The sequence below is a fragment of the Melopsittacus undulatus genome, chromosome 1 (genome assembly GCF_012275295.1).
Source record: "Melopsittacus undulatus isolate bMelUnd1 chromosome 1, bMelUnd1.mat.Z, whole genome shotgun sequence".
NCBI lineage: Eukaryota > Metazoa > Chordata > Aves > Psittaciformes > Psittaculidae > Melopsittacus > Melopsittacus undulatus.
This window is the reverse complement of record NC_047527.1, coordinates 1,652,396-1,673,156: the sequence shown is the minus strand read 5'-3', so window position 1 is coordinate 1,673,156 and position 20,761 is coordinate 1,652,396. Positions and strand designations below refer to the sequence as shown.

The following is a 20,761-nucleotide window of genomic DNA, read 5'->3' as shown; positions in this document are numbered from 1 at the left end:
ATGTCCATGGCCAGGCTCAACAGCGTCAATGGCTTCCTGGAGGACGGCAGGATGGAGGCAGGGGACATGGGCAGGATCCTCCGCTGCCTGGAGATGGGCACCGTCCTCACCTTGTTCTACCAGAAGAAGTCGCAGAGGCCGGAGAGAAGGACCTTCCAGGTGAAGCTGGAGACCAGGCAGATCATCTGGAGCCGCACGCCCGAGAAGGTGGAGGGGGAAAGTGAGTATCAGGGGATGCTGAGGAGGGGGATGTGATGGGGGGATGCCGGCCTCAGGTGGGGTGTCTGGTTGTGGGGTGCTTGGCCGTGGTGGGAAGTCCTAATGTGGTGAGGTGGCTGGCTGTGATGGGGTGCTCTCTACCGTGGTGGGGTGATGGGTTGTAGGGTGCGTGGCTGTGGGGGGATGCCCTGCTATGATGCCCGGACACAGTGGGGTGTCTGGCCACAGTGGGGTGCATGGCGATGGTGGGGTGCCCAGTGCAATGAAGGTCATAGCAGGGTGTCCAGCTGTGATAGGGTGCCTGGAAGTAGTGGGGTGTCTGGCTATGGTGGGGTGCCTGGACACGGTAGAGTGCCAGGACACAATGGGCTGTGCTACCATGGTGGGGTCTTGGGCCATGATGTGGGTGCCTGGGCATGGAGGGATGCCTAAAGGTAGAAATGAGCAGCCCTCACCTCATCCAACCCAGTCCCTTTGGCCCAGCAGTTGCCGTGGGGGTCAAGCTGCTGCCATTCCATGCCCAGGGCTTTATACCCTCCCTAACAAGGAGGTGGCTATCACCCGACCTGCTCATGGTGCTTTTAACCCCAAACCAGGGTGCTCAGGCTGCTTGGGCAGCAGCAGAATGGGCTGGAGAATGGTGGTGGCCCCTTGTAACCCAAGAGAGGACATGGCCAGTTGGGCTCTGCCCCACGTGCATTGATATTGAATCAATGCAAAGTTTGTACTGGTGGCACAGGAGATGCTCCCACTGGAGCATCCATAAAAATCACCTTTGCTTGTGGATTTGCTGGTGGCTCGTACATTGTTGGGGCATACTGTCACCGTTGGGCATCAGTGGGGCTCCATGCACTGGTGCTCATCACTTCAAGACTTACACTTCCTCTTAAATTGAGCTAAAAAAGAGCCAGTGGATGAAACCATGAGGTTGGAGTGACACAAAGCTCTCCATCACCTCATCCCACATCCCCACATGGTGAGGAACTCAGTTTTCGGGTATCATCTCACTTGGATGCTGGCAAAGGCCACGCTGGAGGCTTGGGAAGTGACAGGTACCTTTCTCCTGATGGACTCAGAGGGTGTCATCGAAACCCACCAATCCCCCACCCCAACCATTGCCCACCTCTCATTCTGTGTGAGACAGAGCAAAACCCAAGAGGGATCAGCTCCTGCATGGTGGGACCAACCCTAAGCTGGACTGGCAGCCATGGGGAGCCTTAGAGCTGGGAAAGAGGGTGGCACCTGGAGATGAGCATCAGCCTGGGCAGGACCCAGTGCTTGTCCAGACCTGCTGGGTGCAGGAGCAGGTTTGGAGGAGGAGGAGGGATGGGTTATGGGAGGAAGGACACCCGTTGTTGGAGAGGTGGTTCTGGGGGAAAAGCCACCTCTCCACTCATGGAAATAGTGTGTTTCCAGCTCCTTGGGTCTTTTTGGGAGCACCACGTGCTGCCAGGTTGGGGTTTTGGGTCACTTCTGCTCCTCTGCCTCAGTTTCCCCACCAGAGCCTTGGGATCTATCTTCTCCCATATGACAGCCCAAAACCCTCAGTGGGAATGAGTGGGCATTCCCTCCAAGGGCGAAAACAAAGGAAAATCCCTCTGGACATGGGCACAATCCTGCTACCCAATCCCACCACTTGCAATCCCCAGTCCAGAGCGAGAACAGCCCCATCTTGGACATCTTCACCTCCTGATCCAGCCCTTCTCCATGCTCACACATCACTTGCTGTGATATGGAAGCACCAGGGTCTCTCCTCTTCATCCCTAGGGTCTTGCTCCCACCCTACATCCAACCTCTCCCCTGTCTGGACCATTTTAATCCCCCCTTCAGGTGTGAACCCCCCTTGCAGAGGGATGAGTGGGACACCCAACACCTCTGATGTCTCTATTAGGGACTGGCAGGGCTCTTCCCTAAATTCCTGGCTCTTCCCTGGATTCCCATCACCATACAAGGGAATTACATGCTTCATTAAGCACCTGATGGCACGTGTCTATGCAAATGGGGTCGCCTGGAGTGTCACCTCCAAAGTTAACCTTATCCTGGAGGGTTTCACCTCATTGCCCTCAGCAGACCCTGGTCCCTAAGGAAGTCTAGCAGAAAATAGCAGAAACCAGCCCAAAATGGCTCTTTGCATGAGATTAAAAGGAATAGGGGTGAAGGCAGCTTGGCAAACACAAGAACATATCTGAGGGGTGGTTTACCACCACAATGGTAGTTGGGATCGCACCTCCAGCCTCACTAACACCAAGTAATTAGAAATAGGACCATTTGGAGCCAGATGGGGTTTAACCCCATTGGACCAGGAGGAAATCCTTTATTTCAGGTCTTAAATCAGCTCCATACCACCAAAAGTCCCCCAAACCCCCCTTTCCATGTGTCCTGCAAGAAAGGATGCCCAAGGTGAATGCAAGGGGACACGGCTCGTGCCACCGCAGCACTGACCAGGCCAATGGGATTTCCCAGCACAACCATTCCCTCCAGCCTCTTTGGCTTTGCTTTTATCCTAATGCATTAAGAGAACTCCCCGGCTCTCAGCATCCCTAAAAGCCTCTGGGCAGAACCTGATCCCTCAGCATCTTCCACCCATTTCAAACCTCCACACTTTGCATTAGGAAAGAAAAGGGATTTTCACAGCTGGAACTGACTTCCAGAGTGTTTTAATGCCCGGGACCCCTGAGACAATGCAGGGAGGAGTTTGGAGCCCCGGTTCTGACACGAGCCCTGCAAATCCGCTGCAGATGTGGCTTCCAGGAAGCCGCCAGGCACGGATGCATTGTGCAGACTCCCATGGCTCTTCATGGGGCTGGGTTATTTACCCTGAGGAGGAGGACTTGGGGTGCTGGATAAGGAGGAGCTCCCCATGACCCAGCTTCAATGGGTGCTTGAGCCCAGAACCCCCCATATGCTGGATGCATCCCCAAAGTGTGAGCAGCAGCTCAAGGAGGGGATCCTGCCCCTCTGCTATGGGAAGGGGAGCCCCCCCTGGAGCACTGTGTGCAGCTCTGGGGTCCCCATGGAGCTGTTGGGACAAATCCAGAGGAGGCTACAGAAATAAGCAAGGGAATGGAGCACCTTTGCTATGGGGAGAGGCTGAGAGAGCTGGGCTGGGTCAGCCTGGAGAAGAGGAGGCTCCAGGGAGACCTTCTTGTGGCTTTTCAATGCTTAAAAAGGGCTTATGAGAAAGGTGAGGAGAGACTCGTAGTAGGGCCTGGAGTGATAGGATGAGAGGTCATGGCTTTAAACTGAGAGAGGATAGGTTCAGAGGAGATATAATGAAGAAATGCTTTACATTGAGGGTGCTGAGGCACTGGCACTGGGTGCTCAGAGAAGCTGTAGCTGCCCCATCCCTGGCAGTGTTCAAGGCCAGGTTGGACACAGGGGCTTGGAGCAAGCTGCTCCAGTGGAAGGGTCCCTGCCCGTGGCAGGATGGGGTGACTCGATGACCCCCAAAGGTCCTTCCCTACACCAAGCATTTGCTGATTGTATGACTTTATTGTTATCAGCAATGCCTGGAGGTTGGGTCCAAGGCTGCATCCTGGAATCCTTCATCCTTGAATTGAGGGGATGGCCACATTTCAGATTGTTGATGGAAGCCTGATAGCCACTGGCTTCTTGCTCCCCTCTGATGTTATGTGGATGAGCAGGTTTGGGGTTGAGTGTTTGTTTTTTAACCTATAAACCCATTTTACCCCCAAACATCCTGTTTGTACCAAAGCAGGTTTGCTCTGAGCCATGGGGGCTGCATGGGGACAGCAACTGGGTTTCATTTCTTGAATCATAGAATCCCAGGATGGTTTGGGTTAGAAGGGACCTTAAAGCCCATCCAGTTCCAGCCCCTGCCATGGGCAGGGACCCCTTCCACTGGAGCAGGGTGCTCCAACCCCTGTGTCCAACCTGGCCTTGAACACTGCCAGGGATGGGGCAGCCACAGCTTCTCTGGGCACCCTGTGCCAGCACCTCAGCACCCTCACATTAAAGAAATTCTGCCTTATATCCAACCTAAATCCTCCCTGTGTTCATTTGAACCCATCACCCCTTGTCCTGTCACTGCAGTCCCTGATAAAGAGTCCCTCTCCAGCAGTCAAGGTTGAGGTTTAAGTCCCCAAACCACTGCGCATACAGGGCTGCAGACCTCCTGTGTATCCCTTGTGCTTAACTCCCACCCTGATCCATGCAGTTTGGCTCGTGTCACCCAGCCAGGGAAGCTGGATAAAGCCTCCAGTGTTTTCTGGAGCTCTTTTGCCAAGAAAAACCATTCTGCACCTTTTTTCCTGCTTAATCAGCTCCATTTCTCCCCCGTTGCTTATTCCTCCCCTTGCATTCAGCTTTTCTTTCCCCACTCTGAATTAAGCTGAGGGTTCCCATCAAGCCACCAGCCTCCTACACTCTTCCCAAGCGCCCGGAAACGAAGCTGGGCTGGGAATTCTCCGGGAAATGACCCATTTCCTCAGCAGGACAATACCCCGTTGCGATGGTCCGGCCACCCTGGGCCATACAAAGCCCTTTCCGGTGGTGGTGGCTCAGCCCCACTGTGCAAAGCTGTGCTGGGGGGTGATGCTCATGGCATCGAGGACAACTGGAGGTGTTCTCACTAATATCATGGTGTTGTTGTACTGCTCCTGGTGGGATTTGTCCGCTTGGGAAAAGCAGGCTTGGAATTGTGCCCCGGTGAGGAAGACTGCGGTCCGGAAACCCAACCCTCCTGCTGCCGGTGGGGCTTTATATAGCAGATAATGAGAGAGCAGCAGCGCAGGAAAGAAACGCCCTGTGGTTGGGGCTGCCACAGCTCCAAATTGCCACCTTTAGGCAGACATCTCCAGTACAAAGATGAGCTCAGCCTAACCCAGAGCAGGGTCTGTCCTGGGGAGGAGAAGGCGAAGGAGAGGTGCTTGGAGATGTGCTGGGGAGGCTGCACCTTGGATTCTGGGTTCAGTTCTGGGCCCCTCACTACAAGAGAGACATTGAGGGGCTGGAGCAGGGCCAGGGAAGGGCAATAGAGCTGGTGCAGGGCCTGGAACACAAGAGAGATGGGGAAGGGCTGAGGGACCTGGGGGTTCAGATGGAGAAGAGAAGGCTCAGGGGGGACCTGATGGCTCCCTCCAAGTGCCTGCCAGGAGGATGGAGCCAGGAGGGGCTGGGCTCTGCTCCCAAGGAACAAGGGATGGGACAAGAGGAAACGGCCTCAAGCTGCAGCAGGGCAGGTTTAGATGGAGCTGAGGAACAATTCCTTGCCCAGAGGGTGCTCAGGCATTGGAACAGGCTGCCCAGGGCAGGGCTGCAGTCACCATCCCTGCAAGTGCTCACACAGCGTGGGGATGAAGCCTCAGTGCCATGGGTTAGTGGTGGCCTTGGCAGTGCTGGGAATGGTTGGACTGGATGAGCTTAAAGGGCTTTTCCAACCTATTTGATTCTATGGTTGGGATGGAACAGGCTGAGCCTGGAGACCCTGGGGCACCCACAAAGCCAGGAACCCAGTGGGCAGCATTGTCAGGATGCAACAGCCTTGGGAAACGAGTCCCTGGAGGAGACACAGGAGTGTGATGCCATCGCACGCCTGGAGGCAGTGCTGCAGGGACACCTGGTCCTGGGGACACAGTTCCCTCAAGGACACATGGCCATGGCACCCATGGTGCTGTCACAGAGCTGCAGCAGTGCCACAGGGACATGCCATCCTGGGGACACAGATCCATGGAGGATATGTGGCATCTATGATGCCATCATACACTAATGGGCAATCCCACAGGGATGCCCCATTCTAGGGACATGGTTACATGAAGGACATGCCATATCCATGGTGCCATCACACTATCAGACACATCACTGGAGGACAGTGGGGACGTGTCTCCCTGCAGGACACATATCACAGCCCCCACAATACCATCACACAGCCATGGGCAGTTCCATGGGGATGCCCTGTGCTGGGGGCAAGGTTCCCCAGAGGACACAGGGTTTCCTGGAATCATAGAATGGTTTGGGCTGGAAAGGACCTTCAGGTCATCCAGTTCCAACCCCCTGCCATTGGCTCACAGTAGACCGTGTCACCCAAGGCTCTGTCCAGCCTGGTCTTGCACACTGCAGAGGATGGAGCATTCACCACTTCCCAGCTCCTGCAGCTTGTCCAAGCCCTACACACGGGTCCATATGGGAAGGGTGGCAATGGCCAGTCCCATGTTCCTCTTTGCCCACAGTCGACATTCGGGAGATCAAGGAGATCCGCCTGGGGAAGAACTCAAGGGACTTCGAGCGCTACCCTGAGGATGCCCGCAAGCTGGACTTCACCATGTGCTTCATCATCCTCTATGGGATGGACTTCAGGCTGCGGACACTCAGCGTGGCCGGTGTGTGGACCCTCAGCTCTCCCCTTGCCCTCAGCATCCCATCTTCCTCATCCCAACCTCACCAGCCTCCCCTTCCTCCTCCAGCCTTCTGTGAGGAGGATATCAACCTGTGGATAACGGGCCTCAACTGGTTGGTGACAGACACCCAGAAAGCTCAGACCCCACTGCAGATCGAGAGGTGAGGAAGGATCCAGGACCCCATCTGGGTTTGGTTGCCCATGGGGCTGAGCACCCTCTGTCCATCCCTTCCTTCTCAGGTGGCTACGGAAGCAGTTTGATGGGATGGACCGGTCACGGGAAGGCAGGTGAGCACTGGAACAGCCCCGTGCTGGGAAGTAGCTGGTGGGTTTGGTTGGACTGGGCTGTATCCCCCCAGTTGCCCCCCATATGTGGAGGCTGAGCTGGGATGGGGGTGAGGTTTGTGGGACAAGGTGGTTCCAAGTTATTTGGGGTGCTCAAAGGCACCAAAAACCAAGACACTCGAGTGCAGGTGCCCTCCTTGCTGCTGTAAGGATCATGGGGACCATGATGCCCCCTTCCACCAGCACCAGGAGGGGCTGTGCCATCAGTGCAGCCCAAGAATATCTCCCCATGATAGGGAACATCTCCCCATGATAGGAAACATCTCAAATCAAGTGGATTTGGACTTAAATGGTTGTAGAGTTGGAGATGGACACCATCTCCAGATGGGGTGATGGGTTATAGCACCCAAAGGTTCTTGTGTACCCTCCTTCTACCCGCCTGTCTCCTCACACTCGTGCCAGATCCCATGTAATAGGGGTCCTGTGTCACTGTGAGCTGCCATAGCCCAGTAGGGTGGAAGCCCAAACCCAGAGACCACCAGGATTTGGGCTGGGACCCTCGGTGTCAGGAGCTTGGGGTCTGACACCAGCTTACCTTCTCATAGCATCACAGTGAAGGACCTGAAGGCCATGCTGCCCCAGGTGAACTACCGCGTCCCGAACATGAGGTTCCTGCGGGACAAGCTCGTGGTAAGGACCCCCTGAGCACCTCAGCTATGCAGGGACATGGTCTTGAAGCCAGCCCTGGGGTTGGATGGCCCTCCTCTCAAGCAGCACCATATCCCACAGGAGGTGGAAGCCAGGAATGAGATGACTTTCTCCCACTTCATCCAGTTCTACAAGAACCTGATGTTTGATGCACAGAAGTCGGTAGGAGCCATGGATTATCCTCCCAAGTGTCCCCCATCCACTGTGGTGTGTTCCCACCAGCTAAACCTGGTCCTTCCTTTGCCTTGCAGGTCATTGAGCAGCTGGAGCTCTCCTTCCCCCTGCGGTGAGTACCCAGGAATGCCACGGCTCCCATCCTCTCTCACATCCCTGCTCCCATCCCAGCTAAGCTTGCAAGGGTCGTATCCATTGGGTGGACAATGCAGGCAGGCTGTGGGGCAGAGCAGGGACTGGGAGAGGAAATGAGAGTGGGACGAGATTGGGGATGAGAATAGGGATGGAAGTGGATGACGGGAGAAGTTATGAGAGAGGAGATGTGAGCACAGGTGGGAGCAAAGATGGGAGAAGGGATGGGAGAAGACATGGGAGTAGGAATGAGGGAGAGGGGCTGAAAGCAAGAATGGGAGCAAGAATGAATAGAGATGGGAGTGGAGATGGGAGCAGGGATGGGAGCACAAATGAGCAGAGATAAGAATAGGGATGAGTAGGGATAGGAGTGAGCAGGGATGGGAGAGGACTGAGAGCATAGGAATGGGAGCAGGGATGTAAGCAGGATGGGAGAGGGGATGGGAGCAGGGATGGGATTGGGAATGGGTGCCAGGGATGTAGGACATGTCGCTTTGCCCTACTCCGTGTATCCTTGGACAATGCGGCTGGGTGCCCACCTCTCCAAGCTCACAGCACATCTTGAGGTTCCCATTGCATCCCCATGGCTTGTGCTTTCTCAAGCTCCTCACCAGCTGTAGGAGTGGGGGTCACAGGGAGGCTGAGCTGAGATCCTGGAGCCCTTAACTCTTCCATGGGGTCTATCCCGACTCCTGGTCCTCACTGGTGGCCACTCCATGTCTCAGGAACGTGGACCGCCCCGAGCTGTGCCAAGTCTCCCTCTATGACTTCCAGAAGTTCCTGCTGCACGACCAGAAGGTGGGTGCTCCTAGAGACCCCTGTGGCATCCCCCTCAGGGGACTCCTATGGGATGCTCCAGCCTGATTCCTGCATTTGCTCCCCAGGAGCCCTGGGCCAGCGACGTGGGCATGGTGCGGGACTACATGTGCACCTACCTCAAGGAAAGCTCCACAGAGGCATCAGACCCCTCCTTCCAGTTGGATGAGGTGGGTGGCCCCATGCAGCACCCCCCCAGGGCTGTCTCCCCAGCCCTGTCAGTATCTGACCTCTCTCTTCCCTCTCCAGTTCCTCACGTACCTCTTCTCCAAGGAGAACATGGTGATGGATGCCAAGTATGAGCGTGTGGTGCCTGAGGAGATGAACCACCCCCTGTCCCAGTACTGGATCTCATCCTCCCATAACACGTAAGGACACAGTGGGATCTGCTTGGGGACTTCTGTGAGCATCCCATCACCCTGGCCACTGATGGTCCTCCTGTCTCCTCTCTAGATACCTGACAGGGGACCAGTTCTCCAGCGAGTCCTCCCTGGAAGCCTATGCCCGGTGCCTGCGCATGGGCTGCCGCTGCATCGAGTGTGAGTCCCCATGGCACCTCCCAGAGATGCTGAGCCCCCATCCAGCACCTCATGTCACATCAGGGACACCATCCCCTGCACCCATCCAATGGCACTGGGGTTGGGTGTTCTTCCATGGCCTGTAAGAGCTCATGGTCCCCAGAACGTAGCGTGTGTTAACCCATGTATCTCCCCACTCAGTGGACTGCTGGGATGGCCCAGATGATCTCCCCATCATCTACCATGGCCACACACTCACCTCCAAGATCAAGTTCCTGGATGTGCTGCACACCATCAAGGAACACGCGTTTGTCACCTCTGAGTAAGCCCCAGCTCCCCACTGACACTGGGTTGTGCAGGCAACCTCTCCTCCACCTTCATCCAAGGCCACCATTCCTACCTGCTTCCTCCAGGTTCCCCATCATCCTCTCCATCGAAGACCACTGCAGCATCGTCCAGCAGAGGAACATGGCCTCCCACTTCAAGAAGGTCTTTGGGGACATGCTCCTCACCAAGCCAGTGGACATCAATGCTGATGAGTTGCCCTCACCCACCCAGCTCAAGAAGAAGATCCTAATCAAGGTAGGGGGTGGACACCACCCCAAACTCCTCTTTGCAGGAAGCACAAGGGTTGGGCTGGGAGGGATGGTGATTCTCCCAGATCCTGGGACTCTGGAATGATATCCCTCTGTGCACAAGTAGGGCATCTCCCCAATGTTCTACTGCAAGAGGTGATCAAGGGGAACAGGGAGTGGTGGAAAGGGACGTGCAGGAGCCCTGAGTCCTGAGGGCTGGGAGCTCAGTGTGATGGGGACACCATTCCCACCATTGAGCTCCCCATCCTGGCCTGTTCCCAGCACAAGAAGCTGGTTGAAGGGAACCTGTATGAAGAGGTCTCCACTGCCAGTTACTCAGAGAACGACATCAGCAACTCCATCAAGAACGGCATCCTCTACCTTGAAGACCCCATTGACCACGTAAGGGTTGCTCTGTCAATGGTGTCCAGGGGCCAAGCTGGGTCTGCCAGATGGGAATGAGCTTTGGGGTTTGGGTTGGGCATGGGCTCTCCTAGACCATTGCAATGATGTGGGAGACAGGAAAGGACAGAAAGAGGCTTTTCAAAGCCCTGTCCCTTCATGTCATCGTTCTTCCCACCTTGGTGATGCTCTTCCTCCCTCCCAGACTTGGAGCCCCCATTATTTCGTCCTGACAAGCAACAAGATCTACTACTCAGAGGAGACATCCCGCTACCAGTTCAATGAGGATGAAGAGGAGGTGGAGCAGAAGGAGGTGTGTGAGGAGCAGGATGCATCCAAGGGCAGGAGGGCTTAGTGAGGACTCCATGAGGAGGGTGAGGTGATGCCAACACCCCTTTTGGGCTGAACTTGCAGGAGTTCAACAACAACGAGCTGCACTTCACAGAGAAGTGGTTCCATGGGAAGCTTGGAGGTGGCCGTGACGGGCGGCAGATCGCTGAGAAGCTGCTCCATGAGTACTGCACTGAGACGGGTGGAAAGGATGGCACCTTCCTGGTGCGCGAGAGCGAGACCTTCGTGGGCGACTACACCCTCTCCTTCTGGTAGGAGCCCCAAGGGGAGGTAGGATCCCATCCAAGCTGGTCTGACCACCCTACCAGGGGTTGAACCTCTTTGGTTTGGTGGCTTTTTGGGGAGGGAAATGCCACCTTTTTGTGACTGCTGAGCATGGGATGGTGGGGACATGGACCCAAATTGACTCACCTTTGCCTCACAACCATGGCAGGAGATCAAGCCGGGTGCAGCACTGCCGGATCCACTCAAGGCAGGAGGCCGGTGCCACCAAGTTCTACCTGACGGACAACCTGGTCTTTGACAGCCTCTACAGCCTCATCTGCCACTACCGTGAGGTGCCTCTGCGCTGCAACGAGTTTGAGATGCGCCTCACTGACCCTGTACCCCAGCCCAATGCCCATGAGAGCAAAGAGTGAGGATGCTTCTTATCCCCATCTCCTCAATCTCTTGGGTCCACCAGCCTCCTCCATCCCCAGTGTGAGGTCCTGGGTACCACTCTGGGGGTGAGGATGCTGATGGCACCCCACCATCTCCATGCTTTGCTTGGTTAGGTGGTACCACGCCAGCCTGACACGCCTGCAGGCCGAGCACATGCTGATGAGGGTGCCAAGGGATGGAGCCTTCCTGGTGCGCAAAAGAAGTGAACCCAACTCCTATGCCATCTCCTTCCGGTGAGTGTGGCCATCCCAGCACCTCAAGGCTGGTTGGACTTGGCTGTGCTTGCCAGACAAGATGAGAACTGCCTCATTCATAGGATCATGGAATGGTTTGGGTTGGAAAGGACTGTAAGATCATCCAGTTCCAACCCCCTGACATGAGCAAGGATGCCTCACACTAGAGCAGGTTGCTCCAAGCCCTATCCAGCCTGGCCTTGAACACTGCCAGGGATGGAGTATTCACAACTTCCTTGAGCAACCTGTTCCAGTGTCTCAGCACCCTCACAGTAAAGAACTTCATCCTTATCTCCAACCTGAACTTCCCCTGTTGCAGTCTGAACCCATCACCCCTTGTCCTATCACTGCAGTCCCTGATGAAGAGTCCCTCTCCAGCATCCTTGTAGCCCCCTTCACACACTGGAAGCTGCTCTGAGGTCTCCACGCAGCTTCTCTTCTCCAGGCTCAACAGCCCCAATGTTCTCAGCCTGGCTCCATACAGGAGGTGCTGCAGCCCCTGCTCATCCTCATGGCCTCCTCTGCACTTGCTCTAACAGCTCCATGTCCTTCTTATGTTGAGGACACCAGAAATGCACACAGTGCTGCAAGTGGGGTCTTACAGGAACAGAGTAGAAGGGCAGGATCACCTTCTTTGACCTGCTGGTCATGCTAGATTCATGCCTGTTGTGACTGCATGCTATGGATCAGCAATGTGACATGCTGGGACACATGATGCTTCCATGGGGGAATGTTCTAGCTGCAGTGATGGGAAAGCCACATCCTCAGTGCGATCACCCCCATGCCATCCCTGCTGGGGTAGGACATCATCATCATGAAACCAGGGTCCAACCAACCCTCACACGTCCCTCCCTGCCTCTCCTTGCCCCAGGGCTGAGGGGAAGATCAAGCACTGCCGCATCCAGCAGGAGGGTCGGCTCTTCATGCTGGGCAGCTCGGCCGAGTTTGAGAGCCTCGTGGACCTCATCAGCTACTACGAGAAGCACCCGCTCTACCGCAAGATGAAGCTGCGCTACCCCATCAATGAGGAGACCCTGGAGAAGATGGGCACCACTGTGAGTGGGGATGGTGGTGCTCTGTGCATGGGCCTGTCCCCTGCTTCATCATGGTGGGAAGGTCTCCTCCAGCCTCTTGGTTGAAGGCCAACTAGACCCAGCCATTGCCCACTATTATAGCTCCATCATAATTCCCCCTTCAACAAGTTGCAAAGGGATATTAGGTCCTTCTTAGCCTCCTCTTGATCACACCTGGTAGCCCAGATCCCACCACATCCTCTAGTAACCCCTATCCATGTCCAGGTGACCCACTAAGGCATTCCTTCTTGCAGGAGCTGGACTATGGAGCCCTGTATGAGGTGCGGACCCCTCACTTCTACGTAGAGGCCAACAAGATGCCAATGGCCAGGGTAAGAGGCTGAGCTGGTGCTCCTGGGAGGTGGAGGTTGGTGGGACATGGCTCCTGGATGGTCCCCCACCAGACCCACCATATCTCCCACCACTGGCCTGGGAAGTGGTGATGTTTTGTTGTGTATATCTGACCCTCAAGTGATGCTGGAGCAGGACTCTTCCCACATCACCATCCTTTGGGAATAGTCCAAGCTCCAGTGACAGCATCGTCACAGTGTGGTGGTGGAACCAGGTCTCAAGAGAGGCCAGCCTGCAGCAAGGACCTGACACAAGTTTGCCCCAACAGCAAGGAAACCCTTGTGGATGTCTTTGCACCACCTGGGAACTGACCCTAAACCTGCTCTTTTGGGGTTCTTCAGTGTAATTTCCATCCTTGGAGGTGTTTGGGACCAGGCTGGCCTCAGAACTGACCCTGGAGGAGGTTGCCCCAAGGTTCCTTCCCTGTGATCCTACAGTCCCATGCTCCTGCACTGCTGTGCTTTAAAGGTCCCTTTGCAGCAGAGCAGCTCTCAGGCCAGGACCAGACATGGGAAACCTCAACCCAAAGGGGTATTTTCCCATTGGATTAACCCCTTAATGCACCAGGAGAAACCATTGAGGAACGCAGAAGAGGGGCACATTGTGCTGAACATGCTGGTCCTCCAGGACCCCCTACAGCACCTCCAGCCCTCCTGTCCCCTCTAACACATCTCACTGCTGGCATGACCTATTTGGGAGCATCATTTGGGGTGTTGGACCCTCAGGAGCCCCCACACTTCACCATGGGTGCTCAAGGAGCTGGCTTGAGTATGGCATGGTGACCTCCAGCATCCCTGGTTGGTGACACATGTCCCTATCTCTGGTCACCCAGTGCACAGTGAAGGCTCTCTACGACTACAAAGCACAGCGTGAGGATGAGCTGTCCTTCTGCAAGCAGGCCATCATCCACAACGTGGACAAGCAGGACGGCGGCTGGTGAGGGCCATAGGGTGGCCCCTGGCTGGGCATCACCAGGGGTGGGAGGTGGAATGGACACCCTGGGTTTTAACTGCCTCCTTTTCTGTCCCTCCTCAATCCTTCTCCAATACTCCCAACAATGCATGCAGCATGAACACCCCTGTCCCCCCCAGGTTGGTCCATTTGCCTTGATCCTCTCACCCCTTGCAGGTGGCGGGGGGACTATGGGGGCAAGAAGCAGCTGTGGTTCCCAGCCAACTACGTGGAGGAGATCGTCAGCACACAAGCACAGGAGCAGGATGAGGCCGTGAGTGCCATGTCATAGAGGCATGGGATGGTTTGGATTGGAAGGGACCTTAGAGCTTATCCTGTTCCAAAGCCCTGCCACAGGCAGGGACACCTCACACTAGAGCATGCTTCCCAAGCCCCTGTGTCCAACCTGGCCTTGAACACTGCCAGGGATGGGGCAGCCACAGCTTCTCTGGGCACCCTGTGCCAGCGCCTCAGCACCCTCACAGTAAAGAACTTCTGCCTTATCTCCAGCCTGAACTTCCCCTGTTTCAGTCTGAACCCATCACCCCTTGTCCTATCACTGCAGTCTCTGATGAAGAGTCCCTCCCCAGCATCCTTGTAGCCCCCTTCAGACACTGGAAGCTGCTGTGAGGTCTCCACACAGCTTTCTTCTCCAGGCTTAACAGCCCCAGTGTTCTCAGCCTGGCTCCATACAGGAGGTGCTGCAGCCCCTGAGCATCCTCGTGGCCTCCTCTGCACTTGCTCCAACAGCTCCATGTCCTTGTTATGTTGAGGACAGCAGAACTGCACCCAGTGCTGCAAGTGGGGTCTCACCAGCGCAGACTAAAGGGATAGAATCACCTCCCTTGGTCTCCCTTTGGTCCTCACACATCTGGGACCAAAGCCACCTGAGATGCTGCCAGTCTTGAGCCAGCCCTTACCTAGAGGCTGGAAGATGCTCCCAGCCCCACTCCAGCTTTTCTGGAAGCTGGAGGATGCTCCCAGTCCTGTGACAGTCCCAGAGGCTGTGGGATGCTCAGCCATGGAGCAGAGCATTCCAAGAGGGTCTTTCTTCCTTTCTTTTGCTCACACTTGGACAGGTTGGAGGGCTGGATAGAGTGGGCACCAGGCTCAGCCCCACACGGCTCCTTCACCCCCAATTCTTCCTTCTTCTCTTCCAGTCATCAGAAAACAGCCCCCTGGGGAACTTCTTGAAGGGCTTCATTGATGTGCCGTCCTGCCACGTCGGTGAGTGTCCAACCATGTCCCCACCATGGCTGTGGGAGCCTTCTGGGATGGTGCACTCCCCATGCTGCAGCTCATCACACACAAGCTTGGCATGATGTGGCAGGGAGCAACATGGAGCTGGGTTTGGAGAGGGAACTTGGTGGAATGTGGAGGTCCAAATGATTCAGGGGACATCCTGCTCAAAGGATAATGCATGGAATGCTGAAACCATCCATTAGAAAGATGGGATCCTCACAGGAGGAGGACCCCAATGGCTGGTGGGATGCCAGGAGGGGCTGGTGGGGGCCTGGGAGTGGGACCGCTGAGGTTTCGTTTGCTCCACAGAACCATCCATTGGGAATGTCTTCGAGTAAAGCCCCCCTCTGATGTCCTTGTAGTTATCTCCAAAGACGGGAGGAGCTCCAAACCATTTGTCTTCACCATCCATTCCCAGCAGATGTCCCACGCAGCCCAATCCCTGGATGTGGCCGCAGACACGCAGGAGGAGCTCAATGAATGGGTGGCCAAGATCCGAGAGGCCACGCAGAACGCAGATGCCAGGGTGAGGGGCACTGAGGTGTAGAGCATGGGGTGGATTGTCCCATCCTCCAGCAGATAGAATCATGGAATCATGGAATGGGTTGGGTTGGAAAGTACCTGAAGATCATCCAGTTCCAACCCCTGCCACGGGCAGGGACCCCTTCCACTGGAGCAGCTTGCTCCAAGGCCCTGTGTCCAACCTGGCTTTGAACACTGCTAAGGATGGGGCAGCCACAGCTTCTCTGGGCACCCTATGCCAGTGCCTCAGCACCCTCACAGTGAACTTCCACCTTCCTCAATGTCTCCAAAGGAGGAGACTGATGGGGAAACCTTCATCTCCTTGTTTTCCCTGGTGCAGATGCAAGAGGGGAAGATCATGGAGCGGAGGAAGAAGATCGCACTGGAGCTCTCCGAGCTGGTTGTCTATTGCCGCCCGGTGCCCTTCGATGAGGACAGTAAGAGCTGGAGAAGGGGGATGATGGGATGAGCATGGGAAGGGATGCATGGGGGAAACGAGTCATGGTGGGCCACCAGCCAGACCTCCACTGATGGCCACCTTGATGCTTTCAGAGATAGGCACGGATAAGGCGTGCTACAGGGACATGTCCTCCTTCCCGGAGACCAAGGCAGAGAAGTATGCCAACCGCAGCAAGGGCAAGAAGTTCCTGCAGTACAACCGCCGCCAGCTCAGCCGCATCTACCCCAAAGGGCAGCGCCTGGACTCCTCCAACTATGACCCGTTGCCCATGTGGATCTGTGGGAGCCAGCTCGTGGCCCTCAACTTCCAGACACCCGGTAAATCCTGCTCCTGGGGTGGCTGCTGGGCTCATCAGAGAATGGTTTGGGTTGGAAAGGACCTTAAGACCATCCAGTTCCAACCCCTGCCACAGGCAGGGACACCTCACACTAGATCAGGTTTCTCCAAGCCCAGTTCAACCTGGCCTTGAACACTGCCAGGGATGGGGCAGCCACAGCTTCTCTGGGCACCCTGTGCCAGTGACTCAGCAGCCTCATGGTTAAGAATTTATTCCTTATCTTCAAGCTGAACCTCCCCTCTTTCAGTCTGATCCCATCACCCCTTATCTTATCACTGCAGTCCCTGATGAAGAGTCCCTCTCCAGCATCCTTGTAGCCCCTTCAGACACTGGAAGCTGCTCTGAGGTCTCCAAGCAGCTTCTCTTCTCCAGGCTCAACAGCCCCAGTGTTCTCAGCCTGGCTCCATACAGGAGGTGCTCCAGCCCCTGCTCATCCTTGTGGTCTCCTCTAGACTTGCTCCAACAGCTCCATGTCCTTCTTATGTTGAGGACACCAGGACTGCACCCAGTGCTGCAAGTGGGGTCTCACCAGAGCAGAGCAGAGGGGCAGGTTCATGTCCTTTGACCTGCAGCCCAGTATACAGCTGGCTTTAAATCCTGAAGGTCACCCCAAAATCTCCATCCCCAATGGCTCTGCCCTGTTGCTGGAGGTGGTTTGGTTGATCTCTCCAACCTTTGTCCTCATTCTGATGGAGACATCTCCATGCAATTCTTGGGTGCTTCATGCATCCCTCCTCCGGTCAGGGTTGGGGCTTTTAGCAGGGGTTTTAGCAGGGCAGGACCTTAGGAAGGTCCCTGAGCCCCAGGCTCAGATCTGCTCTGTCTCCATGACCACAGACAAGCCCATGCAGCTGAACCAGGCCCTCTTCATGCTCGGTGGCCGCAGTGGCTACGTTCTGCAGCCTGACATCATGAGGGATGAGACTTTTGACCCCTTCGACAAGAACAGCCTGAAGATCGTGGAGCCCATCACGGTCCAGCTGCAGGTAAGTGGGTGAGGACAGCAAGTCCACCTTGAAGTGGTCACCATCGAGATGAGGACTCACTCGGTTTGGGTCAACTGGGGGTGGTTTTTGCATGTTTTAGCCATGTATTTCCTCCATGGAGTTTGTCACCCCATGATCTCTTGGGTTTCTTGGTCATTGTCCTCATGTTTCGTGGTCATTCTCCTCATGCAACATCATATTTCCCAGGGACAACCCCAAAATAGAGCAGCTGAGCCTAACCTGAGCAAGGGGGTGGTGGGTCAAGTAGATAAATCAAGCCCAGAAGCACCTTTCTCAACCCTTGGGTAATTGTTTGTAGGCACCTGAGCCTTGAGCATGGCACGAATCCAGCAGAAGTTTCTTGGGTGATTTTGTGGGTAAAATCAAGTCAAATCAACCTCAGACATAAATAGGTTGCAGTGTGGTCAGCTACGGCCATGAAGCTATTGGCAAGCCTATGGGGCTGCATGGAGGAGTCCTTCCTCACCCAGCATGGCTGGATCTCCACCCTCCTCTTCCTCCCACAGATCCTTGGTGCCCGGCACCTTCCCAAGAACGGGAGGAGCATCGTGTGTCCCTTTGTGGAGGTGGAAGTGTGCGGCTCCGAGTATGACAACAGCAAGAACAAGACGGATGTTGTAGGTGAGGGTCCATGTGGGTGACATTCCCACCCAGCGCCAGTGGGATGGGAATGGGACAACACAAACTGGGGGCTTTGCGGTCCTCTTGGACATCACCTTGTGGGTGATGGGGTTTCATGGAGGGGTGAAGAGGACAGGCAGCTCCCACTAAGGTGCTGGTGCCATGCTGGAGGAGTCCATGGGGCTGGTCCCATTCTGACCCTCTCCACTCTCCCCTCACCCTCCAGCTGACAATGGCTTCAACCCTGTCTGGCTCTTCAAGCAGTTTGTCTTTGACATCAACAACCCTGAGTTCGCCTTCCTCCGCTTTGTGGTGTATGAGGAGGACATGTTCAGTGACCCCAACTTCTTGGCACAAGCCACCTTCCCTGTCAAGGGCCTCAAAACAGGTATGGTTCTTCCATCCACACCACCACCATCGTCATCATTTGGTTAGGACAAGGGGTGATGGGTTTAAACTTCAACAGAGGAAATTCAGGTTGGATATAAGGAAGAAGTTCTTCCCTGTGAGGGGGGTGAGGCACTGGCTCCATCCTTGCTCCATCCTTGGCAGTGTTGGAGGCCATTTAGGGCCTTGGGCAACCTGGTCTAGTGTGAGGCATCCCTGCCCATGGCAGGGGTTTGGAAGTGGATAATCTTAAGGTCCTTTCCAACCCATTCTGTGATCATAGAATCATAGAAGAGGTTGGGTTGGAAGAAACCTTCACAGTTCTATTTCAACCTCCCTGCAATCATCATCATCATCATCTCCGCAGGGATATGGCCATGGTGAGGTATTGGAACAGGCTTCCCAGGGTAGCGGTTAAGTCCCCATCACTGGGTGTTCAGAAACCATGTGGATGAGGCCCTCAGTGATATGCTTTAGTGGTGGCCTTGGCGTTGCTAGGGTGAAGGTTGGACTTGATGAGCTTAAAGGTCTTTTCCAACCCAGCTGGGTCTGTGGTTCTCTGGTGCTGAGCTCATGTCATTGTGTTGTGTCCAGGCTACCGATCAGTGCCACTGAAGAACAGCTACACCGAGGACCTGGAGCTTGCTGCCCTCCTCATCCACATCGAGATCATCAACGCCAAGGCAAGTGCCTCAGTTTCCCCATCCTGAACAAGGGGGAGCATCCCCTGCGGTGCCCTCTCCATCCCACCATCCTCACCCGCTTCTGTTGGAGCAGGAGGAAGACGAGGAGAACCTCTACTCGTCCATCCAGCAGCTGCGGGACCGCGCCAGTGAGCTCTCCAACCAGGTCTCCAGCTATGAGCGCACCAATGGCTGTGACTCCCGTTACCAGCAGCGCCTCGACGAGCTCCGGGCAGCCCAGGAGAGGCTCATGGAGCTCACGGAAGTTCGCAACCGCAAGTGAGTGTCCCCCCCCGTGGCCTCAGGAGGTGCCTTTTAGGATGGGCTCTAAGGGCCATCGCTCTGCTCCCCACCAGGTTGATGGAGAAGAAGAAGAGGGACCGGCAGATGGTCACCAAACGCAGCTGAGCTGGATTTGTCCGTTGTGGACCTCCCCTGCCACCTCCTCTCCTGCTGCAAAGGGAGGTGGGGTGGCTGGAGCTGGGTGAAAGAGGGGTGACAAATTAGGGGCCAAAAGGGGATTTCACTGTTGCCAGTGAGGTTTCTCCCTTGGGGCGAAGCGGGAGGTGGAAATCCCAAGTGCCTCCAGCTTCATCCCATGTCCCTTGGGGTTCATGGCCACGTCCCTGTCCCCATGGGGTGGCCACCACGGCTTCTCTTCACCCTGCACCCTCCAACTCCCACCACTGCGTGGTGTGGTTGAGCCCTGTGAGTGATGGGGAAACTGAGGCACGGGTGCCCGGCTGGTCCAGGATGGGGCAGGCTCAGCCACCTCCATCCTGGGGACAGGGGACAGGACTGGCTGGCAGCAGGGCACCAGGACTGGGACACAGGGGACACTTCTTGGGGGGGGAGGGTTAAAGGGGGACATTTTGCCCCCCCAGCTATAAATATCTGTATTTTCTTCTTTTATCCAGCCTGTACATAGAGCGGGGGGAGGGTGAGGGGTGTCTGGACCAGCCACAGTATTAGGGCACAAGGGGTACCCCAAAATGTCCAGAGATATCCCCAACATGGGCACCAGGGAGCAGGGGACCAGGCCTGGTGGTGGCAGGGTGCCCTGAGCCATCACCAGGCAGACACAGGCACCAAGAGGGGACAGGGATGTCCCCGAGGTGATGCCAGCGTTGGCACCAAACCCTGGGGTGGGCAAAACCAATGGAGGTGGTGCCGGGAGACATCTCGGGGTGTCCCCTGGACCTGGGGTGTCCCAACAGGGGAATCTGTGTATTCTTTGTATGAAAATAAATCTATTTAGCCAATATTTATACCCTGCTGCCGTGGTCTGGTGTCCCCAGTGCCAGCTCTGCCCCCATGTGTCCCCAGGGTGGTGATTCCAGGCCCCTGGACCCTTGTCCCCATGATATATTCCAGCAGCAGTGAGGACAAGGGACACAGGAGATGGGATGCAGGGAAGAGGGCCAGGAGGCACAGGCCAGGGGACACAGGCTGTGGATGTGGGGACACAGGGATGATGGATACGGTGCAGTAGGGATGCAGGAGACAGGGGCATGGCCACTCAGGGCCATGGGCACACATGGCTGTGCCGACATGAGACAGGGCCATGGGGACCCAGGTCTATAAGGACATGGGACACACAGTCAAGGGAGCATAGGACACATGGCTGCAGGGACATGGGACACAGGGGCATAGGGACACAAGGCTATGGAGGTGCGGTTATGGGGATGCAGGGTCACAA

At 55.8% G+C, this 20,761-nt stretch overlaps 1 protein-coding gene across 1 annotated transcript; it reads left to right on the top strand.

Annotated features, from left to right (window-relative positions):
- LOC101879094 (1-phosphatidylinositol 4,5-bisphosphate phosphodiesterase gamma-1-like) lies at positions 1-20,326 on the top strand. The gene is made up of 32 exons (XM_034064632.1): positions 1-220; positions 6,408-6,557; positions 6,642-6,735; positions 6,815-6,862; positions 7,465-7,549; positions 7,649-7,729; positions 7,819-7,853; positions 8,599-8,671; positions 8,758-8,859; positions 8,939-9,057; positions 9,143-9,228; positions 9,409-9,529; positions 9,621-9,789; positions 10,065-10,184; positions 10,390-10,497; positions 10,599-10,786; positions 10,969-11,169; positions 11,309-11,428; positions 12,300-12,483; positions 12,756-12,833; positions 13,685-13,788; positions 13,981-14,077; positions 14,964-15,030; positions 15,408-15,571; positions 15,908-16,004; positions 16,120-16,344; positions 17,202-17,350; positions 17,878-17,992; positions 18,219-18,380; positions 18,974-19,062; positions 19,157-19,341; positions 19,419-20,326. Exons 1-32 carry the CDS (start codon positions 1-3, stop codon positions 19,468-19,470), a joined length of 3,888 nt encoding a protein of 1,295 aa, XP_033920523.1. The 3' UTR covers positions 19,471-20,326.
- Positions 20,327-20,761: the final 435 nt, after the last annotated feature.

Excerpts from the sequence above, each read along its gene's own strand:
- LOC101879094 (XM_034064632.1), top strand. The coding sequence starts at position 1 with ATGTCCATGGCCAGGCTCAACAGCGTCAATGGCTTCCTGGAGGACGGC. Across the intron at positions 10,185-10,389 it reads TTGAAGACCCCATTGACCAC|ACTTGGAGCCCCCATTATTT; the intron begins GTAAGGGTTGCT and ends CCTCCCTCCCAG. Across the intron at positions 10,498-10,598 it reads AGGAGGTGGAGCAGAAGGAG|GAGTTCAACAACAACGAGCT; the intron begins GTGTGTGAGGAG and ends CTGAACTTGCAG.